The sequence below is a fragment of the Labeo rohita genome, chromosome 7 (assembly GCF_022985175.1).
Source record: "Labeo rohita strain BAU-BD-2019 chromosome 7, IGBB_LRoh.1.0, whole genome shotgun sequence".
NCBI lineage: Eukaryota > Metazoa > Chordata > Actinopteri > Cypriniformes > Cyprinidae > Labeo > Labeo rohita.
This window is the reverse complement of record NC_066875.1, coordinates 22,767,323-22,785,846: the sequence shown is the minus strand read 5'-3', so window position 1 is coordinate 22,785,846 and position 18,524 is coordinate 22,767,323. Positions and strand designations below refer to the sequence as shown.

Sequence of the window (18,524 nt, the reverse complement as noted above, 5' to 3'; positions counted from 1 at the left end):
CACCCGGATGAGAACAGCCCATGTACCTCTGTCTGCTGCAGTCCACAAAGCTTTTGGGAGGATTTTATTTCATTTTATTTTCACCTCTCCCTTGCTACTACAGTCCTGTTGAGAACGAGTGGAAAATACAGGAGGAAAAAAAATGTTCCTTAGAACTATTTGGACCCTTGGCTAGTCTTGACTTTTGTGTCATATATTAAAAAAAAAAAAAAAAAAAAAAAAAAAAAAAGAAAGAAATATTGTTTATGCTAACATTTATATTTCAGAACACAGAAAATCAAATTTATTTACATCATAATATACAAATTATGAATATAACCCCACATCAAAGTTGTATAGAACCAGCATATGCAGCAATGACAGCTACTTCAATTTAATTCTTCCATATTTTTAATATTTTTTTAAAACCAGTCCCACTACATTACATAATAACTGCTGTTTCACTGTTGCTTGAGGTGTGGGCACTGTAATATTTCCGGGTGATCTCATATACATCTTATATTTTTGTGCATTTAGACTGCATTGTGGCAGTGCTCATTTTTATTATTAGCAATTATAACAATTTAAGAACAAACTGAATTTTTCAGCAGTCATTATTCTAAAACCAGTGTCACACAATGCTTCAGAAATCATTCCAATATTCTGATTTGATGCTTAAAAACATTTCTTATTATTAGCATTGAATGTTGAATGTTGACTAATAGAAAGTTTGAAAGAAAGCCATTTAAAACATACAGTTGAGGTCAATACACCTTGCAGAATCTGCAAAATGTTAATTATGTTACCAAAATCTCTTATTTACCAAAATGCATGCTATTTTATATTTAGTACTGGCCTGAATAAGATATTTCACATAAAAGACGTTTACATATAGTCCACAAGAAAAAAAAAAAAAGTTGAATTTATAAAAATTACCCCACTGAAACGATTCTTAATACTGTGTTGTTACCTGAATGATCCACAGCTCAGTTTTTGTTGTTTAGTGATAGCTGTTCATGTGTTTGTCTTGTTTCACTTTTTTGTGTTGTTCGCTTGTTTGTCCTGAACAGTTAAACTGCCTACCTTCAGAATCCTTCAAAGCTTTTTGAATTTGAAGATCAGGGTAAATTTAGCTTATTTGGTATGTATATTCTGTTGATTCTGAAGGGCAGTACTAAAATAAATAAATAAATAAATAAATAAAATAAAAATAATAAAATATTTAGGCAAAATAAAAAAAAATTGCTTCATCATTCTATTCAAAAGTTTACACCCTGGCTCTTAATGCATCGTTCTTCCTTCTGATGCAACTCTGAGTATTTGAACCTTCTGTCATAGTTGCATATATAGAGAGTTCCTCAGATGTCCTCAGTGTGAAAAGATGGATCTCAAAATCATACAGTCATTGCTGCAAAGGGTTCAAATACACACACACACGCACACACACACACGCACACACACACACACACACACACACACACACAAACAAAAAAAAAAAAAAAAAAAGTGCTGAAAAACCAAAGAATTTGTTGGACCTGAATGTTGCTATTTTTTTTTTCTTTCTTTTTCTGAAGAACAGTGGGCTGTTTAACTGTTCAGGACAAAGGGACTATCACAAAACAAAACAAAACAAAACACAAAAAACACAGCTGTGGATCATTCAGGTAACCACACAGTATTAAGAATCAAGTGTATGCAACTTTTGAACAGGGCCATTTTTATAAATTCAACTATTATTTTCTCTAGTGGACTATATTTAAATATATTTTATGTGAAATATCTTATTCAGATCAGTACTAAACAATAACATGCACTTTGTATGCTCCCTCTTATTTTGGTAAAACAATTAACATTCTGCAGATTATGCGGTAACATTTTATTTTGATAGTCCACTTTAGACATTCTACTAACAGTAAGTAACTTGGCAGCTGCATGTCAACTAGTCATTAGAGTATTAGTAGACTGTCTGCTTAATATCTTCTAAACTTTGTAAGTATATATGTCAACTTATTCTACTAACCCTACACCTAACCTAACAGTCTGCTGTGAGAGTTCGTAGACATGTAGTTGCAAATTAATGAGAATTAGTTGACATGTAGTTGCAAAGTTACTTATAGTTAGTAGAATGTCTAAAGTGGACTAACTAAAGTGTAACCGATTGTGCAACATGTATGTAAACTTTAGACTTCAACTGTGAATATTTAGAAATATTATTAATGGCTTTACTGCTAGTTTTGTATGAATCGAAGTATTAATTTCTCTGTTTCAAACTTCTGAAGGGTAGCATATTTACTTATTTTATGTGTGTGTCCATAAATCTTTTTCACTTCATTGCCTTCACTATGAGACTTTCTGGCAAGCTCCAGTTGTGCTGTCACAAAGTACTTCTTTTGTGTCGTCCTCCTGTACAGTACAATATAAAGCTTTTGATACGGTTGACTGCTGCACCTTTACTCCATTGTCTACTCTTTAGCTCCTTTAAAGCGATTCACACAGAGATTTGAGACAATATGGCCCCTTTCCCATTCGTCTTCTCTCTCCCAAAAGTTCCCTGTCTTCTTCACTACTAGTTCTATCTAATAAAATGTTCAAAGCATCTAAATACAATAAAAGTTTCAGTGCTGAGAAATAAAGAAATCACAGAGAACTACATATCTATGTAGCATCTGAAACTCAGTAAAATGAGAAAACTGGTTAGGGTGTGCAAATAGCACTGCACCTTTCAGTAGCACTTTACAAGTAGAAGTTTCCCTGTGATGTAAAATTCAGAACAAGCTGCAGTCTGGCACCTTGCTTGCTTTAGAAAAGGTCAGTGCTGTTCAAGACTATCGAATTTTGGTGACAGTTCATAGAGTTTTATGTCCTAAATGTAAAAAATGGGTAAATAAAGTAGCACATCTGAAGCGGAAGAAAGAAAGAAAGAAAGAAAGAAAGACAGAAAGAAAATGTTCTTTTACCATGCAGCATGCTTAAAATGTTACTATTTAATCGTAGTTGAGATTTTTGAGGGCGCCATTCAAATGCAGCTTTGCATATTGGCAAGACTGAAGCAAGCTCCTCTCATCTCAGACACTGCAAATCTGTTCCATCTAAAAATATCATGCCAACACCTCATTCTTTTGATAGTCATGCATGCCATTTGACTCTCTACAGTAAAACTGGCACTTCTGCATCCCTCTGGGTCTGCATTTTGGCACTCATTGTGCGGAAAGGCCTGAATATGACTATGGCTGTCACTTGACCTCCGTCATTTCCAGATGAAGCAATTCAGACTTTCATGTGGCCTGAACGCATACTGAACCGCATGGCTGTGACTGATTTTACCACATATACTGTATGTATGTCTGTTTGAGAGCACCCAGCCAATTCCAAAATACATCCAGCATGATTTAAGTGTGTAGGTTTACAGGGACATTTAGAAGCATCAAAGATCAGCAGCGGGGGAAGTACAGCACCACCAACACCACAGCCTAAGGGGGGCATGGGAGAGATGAAAGCATGCATCCTTTTACAACAAAGCAGTATCTTGACTGTCTGAGCCTGTGGTATCTCACTCAGATCAATATGTTTAACCTTGCTACAAAGGCTCTTTGGTCATGACCATTCAATATTTAGCAGAAGTTAAATCAAATTTTAATTGTTGGTGAGGGTTGCGTCGGCCAACTTGCTGCAGATGATAGTTGTTGGCGCACGTCGACTCAGCACCGGCGCCTGGGGAAAAATGTGTGTCTGCGCACAGTGGCAGGTGCAAAAAATTGAGGAAAAATAAGGGTTGTGTGCTTTACAAGCTTGTTCTGCTCTCCTGAACTCCAGCACCGTCTGGAGGTATAGAGGTTAGCGGGGAGTGGGCTGTTGATTGCCTGTTTTTCTCATGCAATGCCATCCATCATACTATTAGTAATGCAGACAACAGATTCCAGGCCAAGTGCTATGGGATGAGAAGACAAGGAAAAACAGGCATGCCATTACACATTCAGCTGTGAGAGACCTGGGACAATCCAAATGACTATTTTTTTTTCCTTGCCTCCAGATTTTTCCCCCCTTGCTTTAATGTTATGATTCTGATATTCAAGAGGCCATTTCTATTGCGGGTGTAATAGTACACATATCCGTAACAAAATTTTTCAGATGGGTCCTGTTCTTTGTGCACTAAATGTAGTTAGAAATTCTGTTTGTAAGGTATATCAATATATTTTCAAATAAGATACAGGAGATATAGGCCAAGACAGTTCATATCGATATCCTTTGATGTTGCGAATACATCTTAAATACAGGACGTAAAGTGAGTTACTGCAAGAAACTTTCTTTAAAGAATTAGATGTCACAGACTTTCCTTGTGTGTCAAACAGACTTTTTTAGCTTTTAGCAACAACAGACATTTTATTTTAAAGACAAATCCCAACATAGGCTCATTGAAAATACATGCTTTTATATACATTTCTACAAAAAACAAAAAAACAAAAAACCTGTATGTATGAATTACTGCAGTTTCCAGTTGAAATGAACACTAGAGGCAGTAAAACTCAACCTTTATTCCTTTTCACATGAACTATGATTTACAGGTACAGAGTTTTGATTAATGAAGCCTAATTTTCACACAATTACTTGCAGAATGTTATGTTATGACTTCCAAACAATTTTAACATCCTGCATGATTTGAAAACTGATTTTACCTTTTTACATTAACAAGGTAATCAAAGTCTGTTTATTAAAGCTAGGAATGAATCTCAAGTTAGTGTTATTAAGCATTTTTAATTTTTATTCCAAACTAACGGGGGGGTTAAACACAGTAATTGGTCTGCAGGTCTACATGTGCAACCAAAATAAGAAAATGTGCTGTGTAAATAAGTTCAGAGTGTGTGTTTGCGTACCAACATGGTTGACAGCTGTTAATGCACAATTACCATTTTAGATCGACAACTGTGATACTGTATAAGATTCTATTAGAACTGGAAGCATAATTCTAGACCAGTGGTTCTGAAAGTGTGGTACGAGTACCAGTAGTGGTACGCAGAGGAATCACTAAATTAAATATAAATTAATATTAAAACAATACATTTTAACTTAATCTTTATTTAAGTAAAGTTTTTAAAGTTGGTAAATTTTAAATTTAATCATTATTTAAGTTTATTTACCTGTTTGTAAAGCACAGTGCAGTGTTAATGTTCAAACTGTGTATTTACAATGTTAAAGTGGCTGACAACAATAAATCTCATTTTTGAACTGTGCAGAGCTGTAGCTGAAATGTTAGGCCTACTTTGCTACTGTATTTTAACACTGGTCATTTTGGTGGTACTTGAAGAGCGAAATATTTTCTGAGGTGGTACCTGGTATAAAAAGTTTGAGAACCACTGTTCTAGGCTATTCGCTGCCATTTTCAGAGCATAATACAAAAATGTCATTTCATTCACTGACACTCTTTTCACTAAACACTCTTCAGTCAGAAGCTCTAAACCTAATAATGTGTTTAATTACTTGCCGGCAAACCACCATATAAATAAAAGCTTACTTATTTAGGTTTAAGTTTACTATAAAATAATTGTATTTTTATTTAATATGACCTTTTTATTAATTAAATAATATATTCAAGTCCAATGATATTATTATCATCACTATTATTAATTTATTTTTTTTTGAGTTATGTTGTTCACATGTGAAGCATGAGGTCCAAACCAAATCTCCAGGTACTCTTATAAGAATCAGGCAAAAAAAATGTATGTGCACCCCTGAAAATAACTCAAGGCATTAAAAGCTCAAACAATATATTTTATTTGTGAACTTTTAACTATTTTCAATTTTTTTCAGATCATCAGTCATTAAAGTTTTCTGACGTAACAAAGTGGTTATATCTAAGTGTGAGTTGTTTACTTACTTTTTTATAAGTCTTCCAATTAACACAGTTATATTGTTGATTTAGACTAATTCACAAACCCGGAACAAGCACGAACAGAAGAGGCGGGATTTATCGTATGAACCAGTCACAGCCAAACATAACCAGTCATATCCAATCATATCACGTCACATGACTTTCCCCCATTAATTCTCAATTACCCCCCACCAAACCCACGGCACGCTTTAGGGGGTCTGTTAAAACTCAATGGGTTCAGGGGAGGCGAGAGAGACATGGACTCCTGTTGTAATTTTACTTGCTGGTGTTGCTGTTGGACAATGTTTCTTTAGAAAAACAAGTCATTTTTGTACTACAATTATTTTTTCATCAAGTATTTTGAGGAGGCAACACCCCATATAGGCTATATAAAATGCGCACTAATTGATTATGGATAACTGTTGAATAATGCAGATTATTTAAGGCACATAATTCTGATATAATTCTTTATATTAACAGAGATCAAGTCCTCTAGGTTAATTCCCACATGAGATATTCATTATGTTGTTCACATCATAATATGCATAGCTTTATCATCACATACACTTCCTACAGGCTATAATTTCGATACGCAATGGGAAAAAAATGACAAATACTTTTTCCCATGTTTTTGTCACATTGTTTGTGCAGAATCGTTGCTGCACAGTTGCAGTGTAGATGTTCCTGTAAGATAAAAGGGCTTCATTGTGCTCTCATCCACTGTGAAGGGTTCTTCATTTGCATACAATGGCCATTCCATATGCAAATATACAGTGCTACACAAGGGCTGAGAATTGAGCACAGCAAGTCAAGGGGTTCAGAGTTACAGTAGTTCTCAAATCTCAGAACACCTGGACTGCAGTTTTAGTTCCAGTTTTAGGTGTACAGGGACTTTAAATGTGGATTTTCAGCTGAAATGTTTCTAAGAAAATCTAGTTATTGCAAAAAGAGAGTATCCATTAGGGGTCAAACACCTTAACCATTTATTACATTGATTTTATTTTAGGTGTGTATTTTAGAAAAACTGAACTCCTTTGGACCGGCATGTCAATTTACTGTAAATCTCACATTAATCCTGCTCACAGTCATGTAGTCGGTTTATTTAGTTATGAGCTGAATGGGAAGCCAGACACTATTTCCTTTACTATTTGAGCAGGTGATAGGCCACAGTTCGCTCTGCTGTATTTGTCGCTTTCTGGTTTCAGAACAATACTACAATACTGCTATCTTTTTTTTGAGTTTTACAACTAGACCTATACAAACCGTCCTACTCTACACATAAACCACAATGACAGTGACTCTAACAACTATATAATTACACAAAAAAAGATGCACTCGACTTATCACCACAAGACACATAACTCATTGGGAACAACAAACACAACAACACCAGTGAAAATAATGTAGACAACCTTAAAAAGAGTCAAACACTAAACACTAAGGCAGTAATTTGCATAATTAATTAATTTGCATGATTAATTCTTTCTTTTTGGAGGGTATGGCACAGTGTTTGAAATTACATTTAAGATGGCACGCCGTGTCAAATAGGTTTCCGACCCCTGCAATACATACTGAGAGGTTCTGTCTCTGCAATATTAAACTCATTTGTCATCGGTAATGAGCCACTTTTCATATTTTTCACAATGTGCAGCCCAGTGACGATCCTGTAACAGACAGTTTACAACTGTTATGGAGTCCCTATTGCACATTAAGCCTACTTTTCTGGTCTTACCTTCTTGAGTCTGAGGATTCCCTCCTGAGTCTGAGCATCAGTGACAATCTCAAAGACATCCCTCTCGTCTCCACCTATGATGCTGTAAGTTGATTTAGCATTTTCCCCCGATGTCTCTGTCATTCGCTTTTACTCTTCCTCCAGGCTTCCCGATGCCAAGATCCTCAGGAATCGTAAACTCATAAGAGCCTTTAGAGATGAGGTACAAGAAAATAGAAGAGCTGGTCTATCAGGTGACAAACAACAGAAATAACTTAAATACTAGACAACAAAACAGTTATTTTATATTTGGGGTCAATAGTTTTTTTTTTTTTTCTTATGTCCACCAAGACTGGATTTATTTGAATCTTACAATGTATATATGTGACCCTGGACCACAAAACCAGTCATAAGTAGCACGGGTGTATTTGTAGCAATAGCCAAAAATACACTGCATGGGTAAAAAAAAAAAATCATGCACCTGTCAAGTTTGAGGTTTTGGGCTTTTTGATGATTTTCATAAAGTGTTTTTTTTTTTTTCCCCAGACTAGTGGAAAGAAAACATCAACAAAAAAAAAAAAGGAAAAAAAAACAAAAAAAAAAACAATAACTTTATGTATTCATGTCAATATATTTAAATTACAATACATATTTTTAAAGGCTGATTTCTCAAAATCAGTTTTTTCTAGAAATGTATGCAAATGAACATATATTTCATTAAATAATGCCTTATTTGTATATTTAAACCTAACATTTTAGAAAACTTGTAATACAAAAATGTTTTAATTATCAACGTAATCAGTCACTGGGTAAGGCAATAACTATTAGTTAATTATTATAATTTTTTACCCAGTTCACCTGCAGTGTGTCACCTTAAGTAAAGATCATATTCCATGAAGATATTTTGTAAACTTCCTAATGTAAATATATCAAAACTTAATTTTTGATTAGTAATATGCATTGCTAAGAACTTAATTTGGACGACTTTAAAGGGTATTTTCTCACTATTTTGGTTGTTTTGCACCCTCAGATTCCAGATTTTCAAATAGTTGTATCTCGGCCAAATTAACAGAAAGCTTATTTATTCACCCCTATGACTGGTTTGTGGTCTAGGATCACATATATGCTTTTAATTTATTTTAATATACGTTTGAATATAATGGCAAAGATGAATTTTCGGCATCCGTTACTCAGTCTTCAGTATCACATGGTCCTTCATAAATCATTGTAATTTGCAGATTCTTGCACTCAAGAAATATTTCTTGTAATAATCAGTGTGGTAAAAAATAAATGCTGCTTAATATTTCTTTTTGTGGAAACCTTTTTTTTTTTTGAGAATTAAGAATTAATTGATGAGTGAAAGTTCTTAAGAACTTAAAAAGAAATAGAAATTTGGGTAACACTTCACAAAGAAGTTCCATTTGTTAACTATATTTAATGCATTAACTAAGATTAACTCACAATGAGCAATCCATTTGTTCCAGTTTTTTATTAAAAATACAGCTGTTCATTTTTAGCCCATGAGAGTTCAGGTCTATTAAATAACATTAATACTTATTGTACAACTTTTGATTTTAATAATGTGTTGGTAAATGTTGGAATCTACATTAACTAAGATTAATAAATGCTTTAGAAGTAATTTTCATTGTTAGCTCATGTTAACTAATATAGTTAACTAATCTTAACAAATGGAACCCTATTGTAAAGTGTTACCGAAATTTTGGATAAATTGTCAATTTTGATTTAATAATGCATCCTTACTAAATAAAAGTATTTCTTACTGACCCCAAACTTTTGAAATGTAGGATAGGTCATTTTATATAGATAATAAAAGAGGGTCTCTCTTACCCTTTGTGAACTTTGGTGGGTTATCGTTGATGTCGGTAAGTGTCACTGTCACAGTGGTGGTTCCTGACAACCCACCCATGTGACCTCCCATGTCTTTTGCTTGAATGACAACAAGATACTCTTCCCTCATCTCGCGGTCCATCCCTGCCAGAGCCACCCTAATGATTGCTACAGCAATAACAATAAATGCATTAATTGACATATAATAAAGTGATATTATAAAGGACAAAACAACACATTGAAAAGATCTCTCATTTACTGAATCCTTTTTAATATGAAAATAAATACATAAGAAAATGCTATACTTTCAAACTGAACATGGTCAAAATAAACATTCCATTGTCCATTCTGAGGTTTGAAGTTTGCAAAATCTGTTAGCTCTTCCCTTGTCCTTGACACCCCGCCCAGCTTAGTGTGTGCCACGCATTGCCTGTGCCGCTTTCATTTGGCATTGCAAATTAGCTTGTTTGTTTGCTGAGGACTTGTCCCAGCACCTGGAGTCATTTATATTCCGACTGAATGTGAATTATGCTGTCTGCCTTTTATAATCTTTAGTACTGTATGCACCATCACTGACTCTGCCAAATAAATAAATGAATTAATAAATAACACCCACAGGTAACCTGCTCAAATATATATATATGTATATATATATATACACATTTTTTTCTTTTGTAATATATTACTGCTAGTTTTCTAAAAGCATCCGGACCTATTTTTCCTATTTATTACATATGTTTTACATGGTTGGCTGTAGATTGAGATTCCCCATCATTTAACAGTTTCATCTTTACCCCAGACATTTCCCCCCAATTCACACTGCAAACAAGTAGTGGTGGTGATTCCCACTGCAATTTTCAAACCTTATGATGTTATGTTGTGCGATGAGCTTAAATCCTGGGAAATCACCCTTCCACTTTGGGGAACTGACAAAACATCTTCAATAGATAGAAAAATATGCTACGCTGCAAGTTCTGTGAGACATTTTTACAATGATCTGGATGACTGAGAATCTTCATAGAGGTGTAATCTTACAAAATCAATCAGGTTTTTGTGTAAAGACACAGAAAAACTATAATAAGCAGCAGCTACATTAAAGAGATTGGCAAATAACAGAAGTAAAGAACTAAAGAAACAAAGGCATTCTGCGGGAAGAAAGGTAAGTGCGTTGTAGGGCCAGCTCCGGTTCCATTACGCATGAATAATTCACAGCACGCATGCATTGTCTGCTAGCCTTTTTTTTGAAGCTGCACTTACATGTCTTTGTTTTTTGTTCTGTCATGGAGACCAACAGAACACAATAATTTCAGCAAACTAAGGAGGTGCATTTTTAGAGGTGAAGTGCTCTGATTGCCAGTATAGGCATACAGCAACGCAGTGCTGGGATGCAGCTGTGCGTGGTGCAGCGCTGAATCTAATGCACACTGCAATACTCATTCAATTGTCATCCTGATTTATCATTATCTATTCAAATGAATTCCTGATGATCACAGAAGCGAGGCAACACAAACATTCATTTCCATAGGTATTTGGAGGTTTACTTCCCTTCCATTTATTTATTTATTTTTTCTTTTTGCAAGCCATTAACCAAGTAATGAATTGGTGCATGATGTTTACGTATTTATCAAGTGTGTCTCATTTTCTACGAGGTGTTGGTAATGTCAAATGGTTTCTAATGGTTGTTTTCCCTTTACCTCTTATTTTTCATTAACATTCATTAAAACATCTGGCTCACTTGAATAAGCCATCTGCATGTGTTCAGTAATCACGCAAACCACGTACGCGGCACCTCAATTTGGGCTTTCGCGCCTACTCTCGACCATTTGCATTCTTAGACAAAGCTGACAGTGAGTGATTGAAATGCACGGGGTTATGAAGCGCACAAGGTGTTCTTGTAAGAAAAAAAAAAGTATTGATATTTAAAGTCTGCTCATTTAATATGCACATACAATTTGGACAGACACAGGACTTGTTTATTGTCTGTTGTTTTTCCAAATTACGCGCTGTTCATTTCCATCTCATTGCTTATTAATGTAATTTCACCATTATTTAATCATGTTGCTTACAGACACACTGTTAACAAGTCAGCTGAAAATGCAATTAGGGAAAAAACAAAGTCAAGGTTGAAAAGGAAGCAGAATGCAGATGGAATTCAAAGATAGCCCTGTCATTTAAATCAGAAGTCGCAAATTGCTTTGTGCGCTATTACAGAACAAAATCAGCATCTGCATGTGTCCTTCAGGTAAAATGATCTTGTTTATTTGCTCTTTCTCTAATATTTCTTTCCTGCCTCCGATAATGATGATCATAATAACAATGATTACAATAATAATAAATGATCTAACACCTAAAACTCGTCTTGGAACACAAAGGGACATTCATCTTACACCTATTTCCAAGCATAATAATAAGGTTGTTGAATCATTTGAATGATTCATTACCATCTGGACATGGTGGATTGATTAACGTACCAGTGGTTTGGTCGATGGAGAAATAAGGTTGGCCTTCCAGAATGCTGTAGACCAGCTTGGCACTGTTTCCGTACACCGGATCGTCCGCGTCGGTTGCTGTTACTCTTGTTACTGAAGTACCTGCGGAGCAGAAGAGAAAACAATCATCCTCAATAAACAAAAATGACTTGCAATGAACAAATAAATCCATTATTTCCATTTACCGCATCGCTGTGTCCACGTTCTGAACTTTTTTTCTTTGAGAACAAATATTTTTTTCTCTCCCTACCGATGTTTCAATAACACCTCTGGCCATGGTGTAAGAATAAACTCATAAAAGTGTGTTTTGTTGTTCAGATGTGCACAAGCGCTCGCTCACGCTGTGAGACTTCCACGATGAAAAAACATCACAGCTCCAGGCCTTAACAAGATCAAAACGAAGAAAGTCAGACAAACAAACAATCCATGCTGCTCTCCTAACCTCCTCTTCATTAACCCGTGGCTTGGATGAATTGAGAAGAAAGAGGAGAAATAAGAAGCACAAAAAAAAGCGAGACGCACAAAAGAGAGCGAGAGTGGGAGAGAAACTGAGACGCTAATGCTAAACAGCTCACTGACAGTGCAGATGGTGTGGTAATTGTTTGTAAAGCATGTTCCACAGCACTCTGACAGCTTGGTAAGCGTCTGACCAGCAAGCGTGCCTGTGCTGGAGCTACAGGTATTTGGAGCTGTCGGAAACGGCAAGAAAAACGTTTACTGTGAGGACTGGGATGTGCACGGCTTGATTTAGGCCGAAGTGAAGGTGCATTTCTACATCTCCCTCAGGCAACACAAGTGAAGCCCTCATGACTCGACTCCAGCGAGGAATATGATGTACCACGACTGTTGTTTAGAGGAAGCAGCAAAAAAAGCAAATGTTAAAAAAGATGTACACTAGGGATTAAACGATTAGGGTTCGAGTTTTTGAATTTTTTGACGACATTTCGCAATTTCGCAATTTGGCCGAAATATATGACATTACACTATTAAATTTAAGTACACAGCACATGCTGTAATTAAATGTATGTTTATTTTACATAACATCTAAATATGGGGAAAAGAAAAAAAAAATCTGTACTGAAAAAAAAAAAAAAAAAAAAACTTTAAACATAAACTTATATAGATAGCAACTTCTTAAATTATGATCCTCTTATTATTTTTGTTATTATTTCCCCCCAAAAAAGAAGCATGTTAAAACATTACTAAAAAGGAAGTAAGCACTGAATCCTACAGCAATCTGATAAGTCTTGTGTACAGTGGAAATCATATTGTCTCCAAAAAACAAAGAAAAAACAAAACAAAAAAAAAAAAACAGGTTATGCTTATATTACATACAATACTGAATATGGCATAATTATGTCATAACAGCCCACTGGATATAGCGCAGCATAGCTGGAAATCAAGGACGTAAATATTGCCAATCTTGTCCGCATCCAATTTTCAAACACGTTTTATGCAGACTACAATGCACACTTCAGAAGATCAGAAGAACAGCTGGGTTTTCAAGGTTTGTGAAATTGAATACTGACACTATAAAGCTTTTTCACTTTTTTGTTCCTCATTTCTGTCTAATAAAGTAAACTAATGAAGACTGATAATGGGATCCTGTTCCACTTCTAATGCTTATCAGCCAAACAGAAAAAAAAAGTAATTTATTAAAGGTACACTATGTAACTTTTGGCGCTCTAGCAGTTAATAAACAAAACTGGATGTGTCTTGCAGATGAACACTGTCGTCAGAGCTACTTCTCTCTATTTCTGGAAATGACAAGTCACACAGGTAGTGGGCTACTCTGTAGCAGTTGTTGTCCCAACAGGTCTAAAATAGTCTTAAAGGGATAGCTCACCCAAAAATGAAAATTCTGTCAGTAATTACTCCACACTAATAACACCTTTGTTCATCTTCAGGACACAAATTAAGATATTTTTGATGAAATCCGAGAGATTTCTGACCCTGCGTAGAAAGCAATGCAGCTGACACGTTCAAGGGCCAGAAAGGTAGTAAGGACATTGTTAAAATAGTCATCAGTGGTTCAACCGTAATTTCACGAAGCTACGAGAATACTTTTTGTGTGCAAAAAAAACAAAGACAAAAACAATTTCAACAATTTCTTCTCTTCCATGTCAGTCTTCAACACGTGTTCATGATGAAAGTAACTTGTCGCATACGTGTGGTGCTGCTGACACAGAAGCTGGTGTTCTGATGTAGAACATTAATCTCTCTTAGTTTATTCTCTGTATATTCTGGTTCAAATAAGTAAGACCGGCCAAAAATTGCAAGCCATTCTCTCTGCTGAAATCTTAAGACATGTTTATGAGGACTATTATGTACAGTGCATCTTCTTCCAACACAATTTCTCTCCCAACTCATCACATATTGGTGCTTGGTCAGGACCATTTGGTGTCACTTTTTGACGGTCAGTGTCCTCTATTGCATTAAATAAGAAACCCTTGGCTTCAATATGCCAAGCGAAACGTACTGGGAATTTTATTGTCGTGATTAAATTATATATTGGGAAATAATATTGCCATTATTGCATATATGTTGGGGTGTGATTTTTCAAAGCAAACAGTCACAACAGTTTTATTTATATTACACTATTTACACATTTATGAGCACGTAACCCAACTCCTGCCTCTAAACCTACCATTTGTCAATAAAATACAAGATATAACAGACAGATACTACAGTCATAATTTATTCAAAAAGTATTACTATTCCAAGTCTTCTGAGGCAAAACAATTGATTTGTGAGAGGAATAGATGCAATCACCATCTCCATTAGCTGTAAAGCTCATCCTGTGTGCCGCAGTCTGCGCAAATTCAAAAAATGCTGCCAGAAGAAGTGTTACGTCAGACTTGGTTGTGAATGAGATGTGAGCGTGTTAACAGAGCGGGTTCCTTTTTAGTGATTAAGCATTATGTTTTACTCTCTTCTTTGCTTAAAGATATTGTATAGCCTCAAAACACTTGGAATGCAACTTGTTTGTAATGCTTTTATACTGCTTGTTTATGGTCAGTTTTATATTGTTCAGAAGGTTTAGGGTAGGGGTGGGGTTAGGTGGGTTTAATTTTATTTTATAAAAATTACTTTTTATTTTTTTTTTACAAATGCATGCAAACCATTAAGTTAAGACAAACAACTGAAAACAATAGAGGTCCCTGTGCGTTGAAAAGTGACGCTGAAGGTGTACTTTGAGCGTCAAAAAGTGACGCCAAAGTGGTCCTGACCAAGCGTCAATATGTGACGAGTTGGGAGTGAGAACATGTTGCTTTTTCTGCTTGTAAACAAGACACAGAGCATTCTGGTTCTGTGTCAGAACCATTCAGTCAGAACTATTCATATCAACACACGACTATAACTGACTCAGAACTGAACAGAAGAAATTGTTTAATAAAGATGTTATTTTTGTTTTCTTTGCACACAGAAAGTATTTGCGTAGCTTCATAACATTATGGTTGAACCACTGATGTCACATGGACTGTTTTAACAATGTCCTTACTACCTTTCTGGGCCTTGAATGTGGTAGTTGCATTGCTGTCTATGCAGCTCTCAGATTTCATCAAAAAATATCTTAATTTGAGTTCAGAAGATGATAGAAGAAGGTCTTATGGGTTTGGAATGACATAAGGGGGAGTAATAAATTAAATAAACACTATAGACATACCATAGTGTTGACATACCATATACACTGTGTGTATATGAAACACTCAAACTAAAATCATTACTTTGTACGCTACACGTGACAACTTCCTCCAGTGGACAGAGATGTATGTGTGTCAGAAAGTTTATGTCAGACGCACTAAGACCCACATTTGATGAGGTGTCTGAGCTATTCTCAATGACTGATGACTGTTAGTTTACGTCCTTGCATGCGGATGATACGTGTGAAACATGACCAAGGAAATATGAGCAATTCACCCCACAGGATATCTGTTACTTGACATGCACTTCCTTTCACTCAGCAGGATCTTGACATACTGCACTGTGTTATCAAATGCTTTAATTACATTACCCATGAACATCAGTGTTTGTGTTCACTGAATGCATGTGTATGTAGATGGCACAATAGTCTCCTTATCTCAATCCCAAATGCTGCTAACAGTATATGATCTCTTTCTCCGTACAGCCCTGGGGAGGTACTCTATGGCTCCCTTTGCGTAAGACAGCTGATTCATGTTTAGATAAAAGCAATCCCTTTATCTTTATCTAGGACTGGAAATATTTCTCTTTATTTACTCAGTGTTTCCTCTCAAAGCTGCCTTAGAGGCAGAGAGATTAATAAAGACATTACTGTTGACTTGTGGAGCGCTGAAAGCTGCTTGATACCGCAGTTGTCTCTCTCCTGCTACAGTGTACCGGACAGCTGTTAAAAAACTCAAAGTAGGAACATCAAGCGCACTTTCCGAACAGCCGCTTGCAGTCTTTAATCTGTTTCACCGCTGTAGAGCGGAGGGGGCGGCCCACACTCTGTTTTGCTGCGAGTAGGAGGCCAGCTGAAAACAATGTAATGGGATTTTGTAATGAATGTTTGTACTTTGCAATGCATATAAAAGTATGAATGCTGCATTAATAAATGTAATGACTTCCTTTTTCAGGAAAGAGCAATGGTGTTAACACAGGACAAATAAGGGCCAATGTGCTAATTGGCAAAGGTGTCTTTACAGTATCTCCCCACCTCTAGCAGCGGGGGAAAAAAAAAATAAATAAATAAAAAAAAAAAAAATATACATATACAGCAAGTTTTTCACAGAATGCAGCTATGCAGCATATAAAATAAGACCTAAAAAAGGAGAAGACAACCATTCTAAAAAAAACAGTGGAGCCAGTGAGGCATGAAATAGCTCCTTTCCCCCTCTTGTGCAGAAGTGAAATTTGCCTCTCCTCCTCTGATAAAAAGAATGAGGGATTAGAGGAGGCTTCCACTGGCTGAGCTCCAAATCAGTACAGATTAGCCTGTCCTTGCAATGTATTGCACCGCAAAGTCCGAGACTCGTATGGGTTGGCGACACCCTGGGGCGATGGACACTTGCTAAAACTTGATTTCAAAATGTTATCTTCTATCTAATGGTGCTATAAAAGTTAAGAGTAAAAATGTTTTTTTAAAAAAGTAGCATAAAACTTTATGAGGTTCCCAGACGAAGCTTCGAATAAAGAGTTGTGATCGCGTTGACCCAGTCAGAGATGATACCTAGCTTCCTAGATGCAATTCCGCAGCACATTAATCTAAATATTATGACATTTCTTTCATCGCATTTGGGAAATCAAGGGTGCTTCATTGCCTTTCCAGCCATGGGAGTTGTTTGGGGATCTCAAACAGAACAGCCATAAAAATCGTATTTGTGTCTGGAGAAATGTCAACTGCATGCTTGAAACACTGCACCAGGGCATTGGGCCTAATGAAAAAATAAAGGGAAACTGCTCTTTGTACTTACTGCATACATGGATGCAGTGAAAGAAAATCAATACCAAACCTCCTTATGAACTGAGCTTTGGGTGGGCGGTAGATAAACACTGAAGTGGGGTATTGTCAGCTGCATTATGGCAGAGATTTGGGAGGCCACTCTTTGTTAGATCGGTGTCCGTGAACACGGAGACTAGCATCCCTCCCCGGCGTGCCTGGGATTTCATGTATATGCATGAAGCCACTGAGGAATATGGGGGAAAGCATCACCCTGAGCAGGCCACTGCATGTCCCCGGGCCAGGCCACTTCCAAGCTGTTTACATCTCAGTGCTTTTGCTCCTATAGCCCTGGGCCATGCTGTGCTTCTCTGTGGTTCTGTCTGTGGTGGCATCATTATCCGCTGGCATATCCACAGTAACTTTAGCACGATCACACTCTGTGCCAGCAGTTACCGAATGATGTGAATCAATTTGAAGTAGGAAAATTATATTCTACTTGTCAGGTCATTTCACTCGATTGAGTGAAGGTCTTTACATGTTGCGGTCTCTACATGACATAGCTCAAAGCATGCATATATCCTTATTTGGGCTTTAGCTGCGACTGGATATTCGGAATACATTACGGGGACATACGATGCGATTTCATGTTTTCCTTTGTCTTTCGAGTGTTACAAGCTTTTTTGCACATATAAAAGATCTGTGAAGTTGCAAAGATTAAAGTCTCAAACCCAAAGAGATATTCTTTATAAAAGTTAAGACTCAGCCACACCTTCCTAAACGGCTCATTCAAACACGCCCCCACGTTTACGGTGTGGGAAGATTAGCATAACATCGCCCGAATCTATACGCAAAGAAAGAAGACGTAACTTTTATTCTCACTGTAGTATTGTTGCAGCTGCCGCCATGTTGTGGGGATGCTGTGTGTTTCATTGCGAAAGCGAAAATACTTTGTTTAGCCTTCCAAATGAGTACACAACTAGAAATCAGTGGTTAAGTTGTACTTACAACACTGTTACAGAACAATACAAAGCAAATATTCAAGTGCATTTTACGAAGGACTGTTTCCTGAACCTGGCAGATTAGCCTAAAATGCCAGCTATGCTCACTATAAAGTGGGGCAATTCCAACTTTGCAAGGACAGTCTGGCATGTCAGACTCACAGCCTGTAAGTATGTTTTTATATTTGAAGAGTTTGCTACTGACTATTCAAATGTGAGTTTTAAGCAG

The 18,524-nt window shown here is 36.3% G+C and overlaps 1 protein-coding gene across 1 annotated transcript in view; it reads right to left on the bottom strand.

The window, feature by feature from the left end:
• Positions 1–18,524, bottom strand: part of cdh8 (cadherin 8) — a 96,611-nt gene that overhangs the window by 19,686 nt on the left and 58,401 nt on the right. Inside the window, 4 exon segments of the mRNA XM_051115626.1 lie at positions 7,578–7,679; positions 7,681–7,766; positions 9,405–9,572; positions 11,876–11,995. Of these exon segments, the coding sequence (XP_050971583.1) occupies positions 7,578–7,679; positions 7,681–7,766; positions 9,405–9,572; positions 11,876–11,995 (476 nt within the window).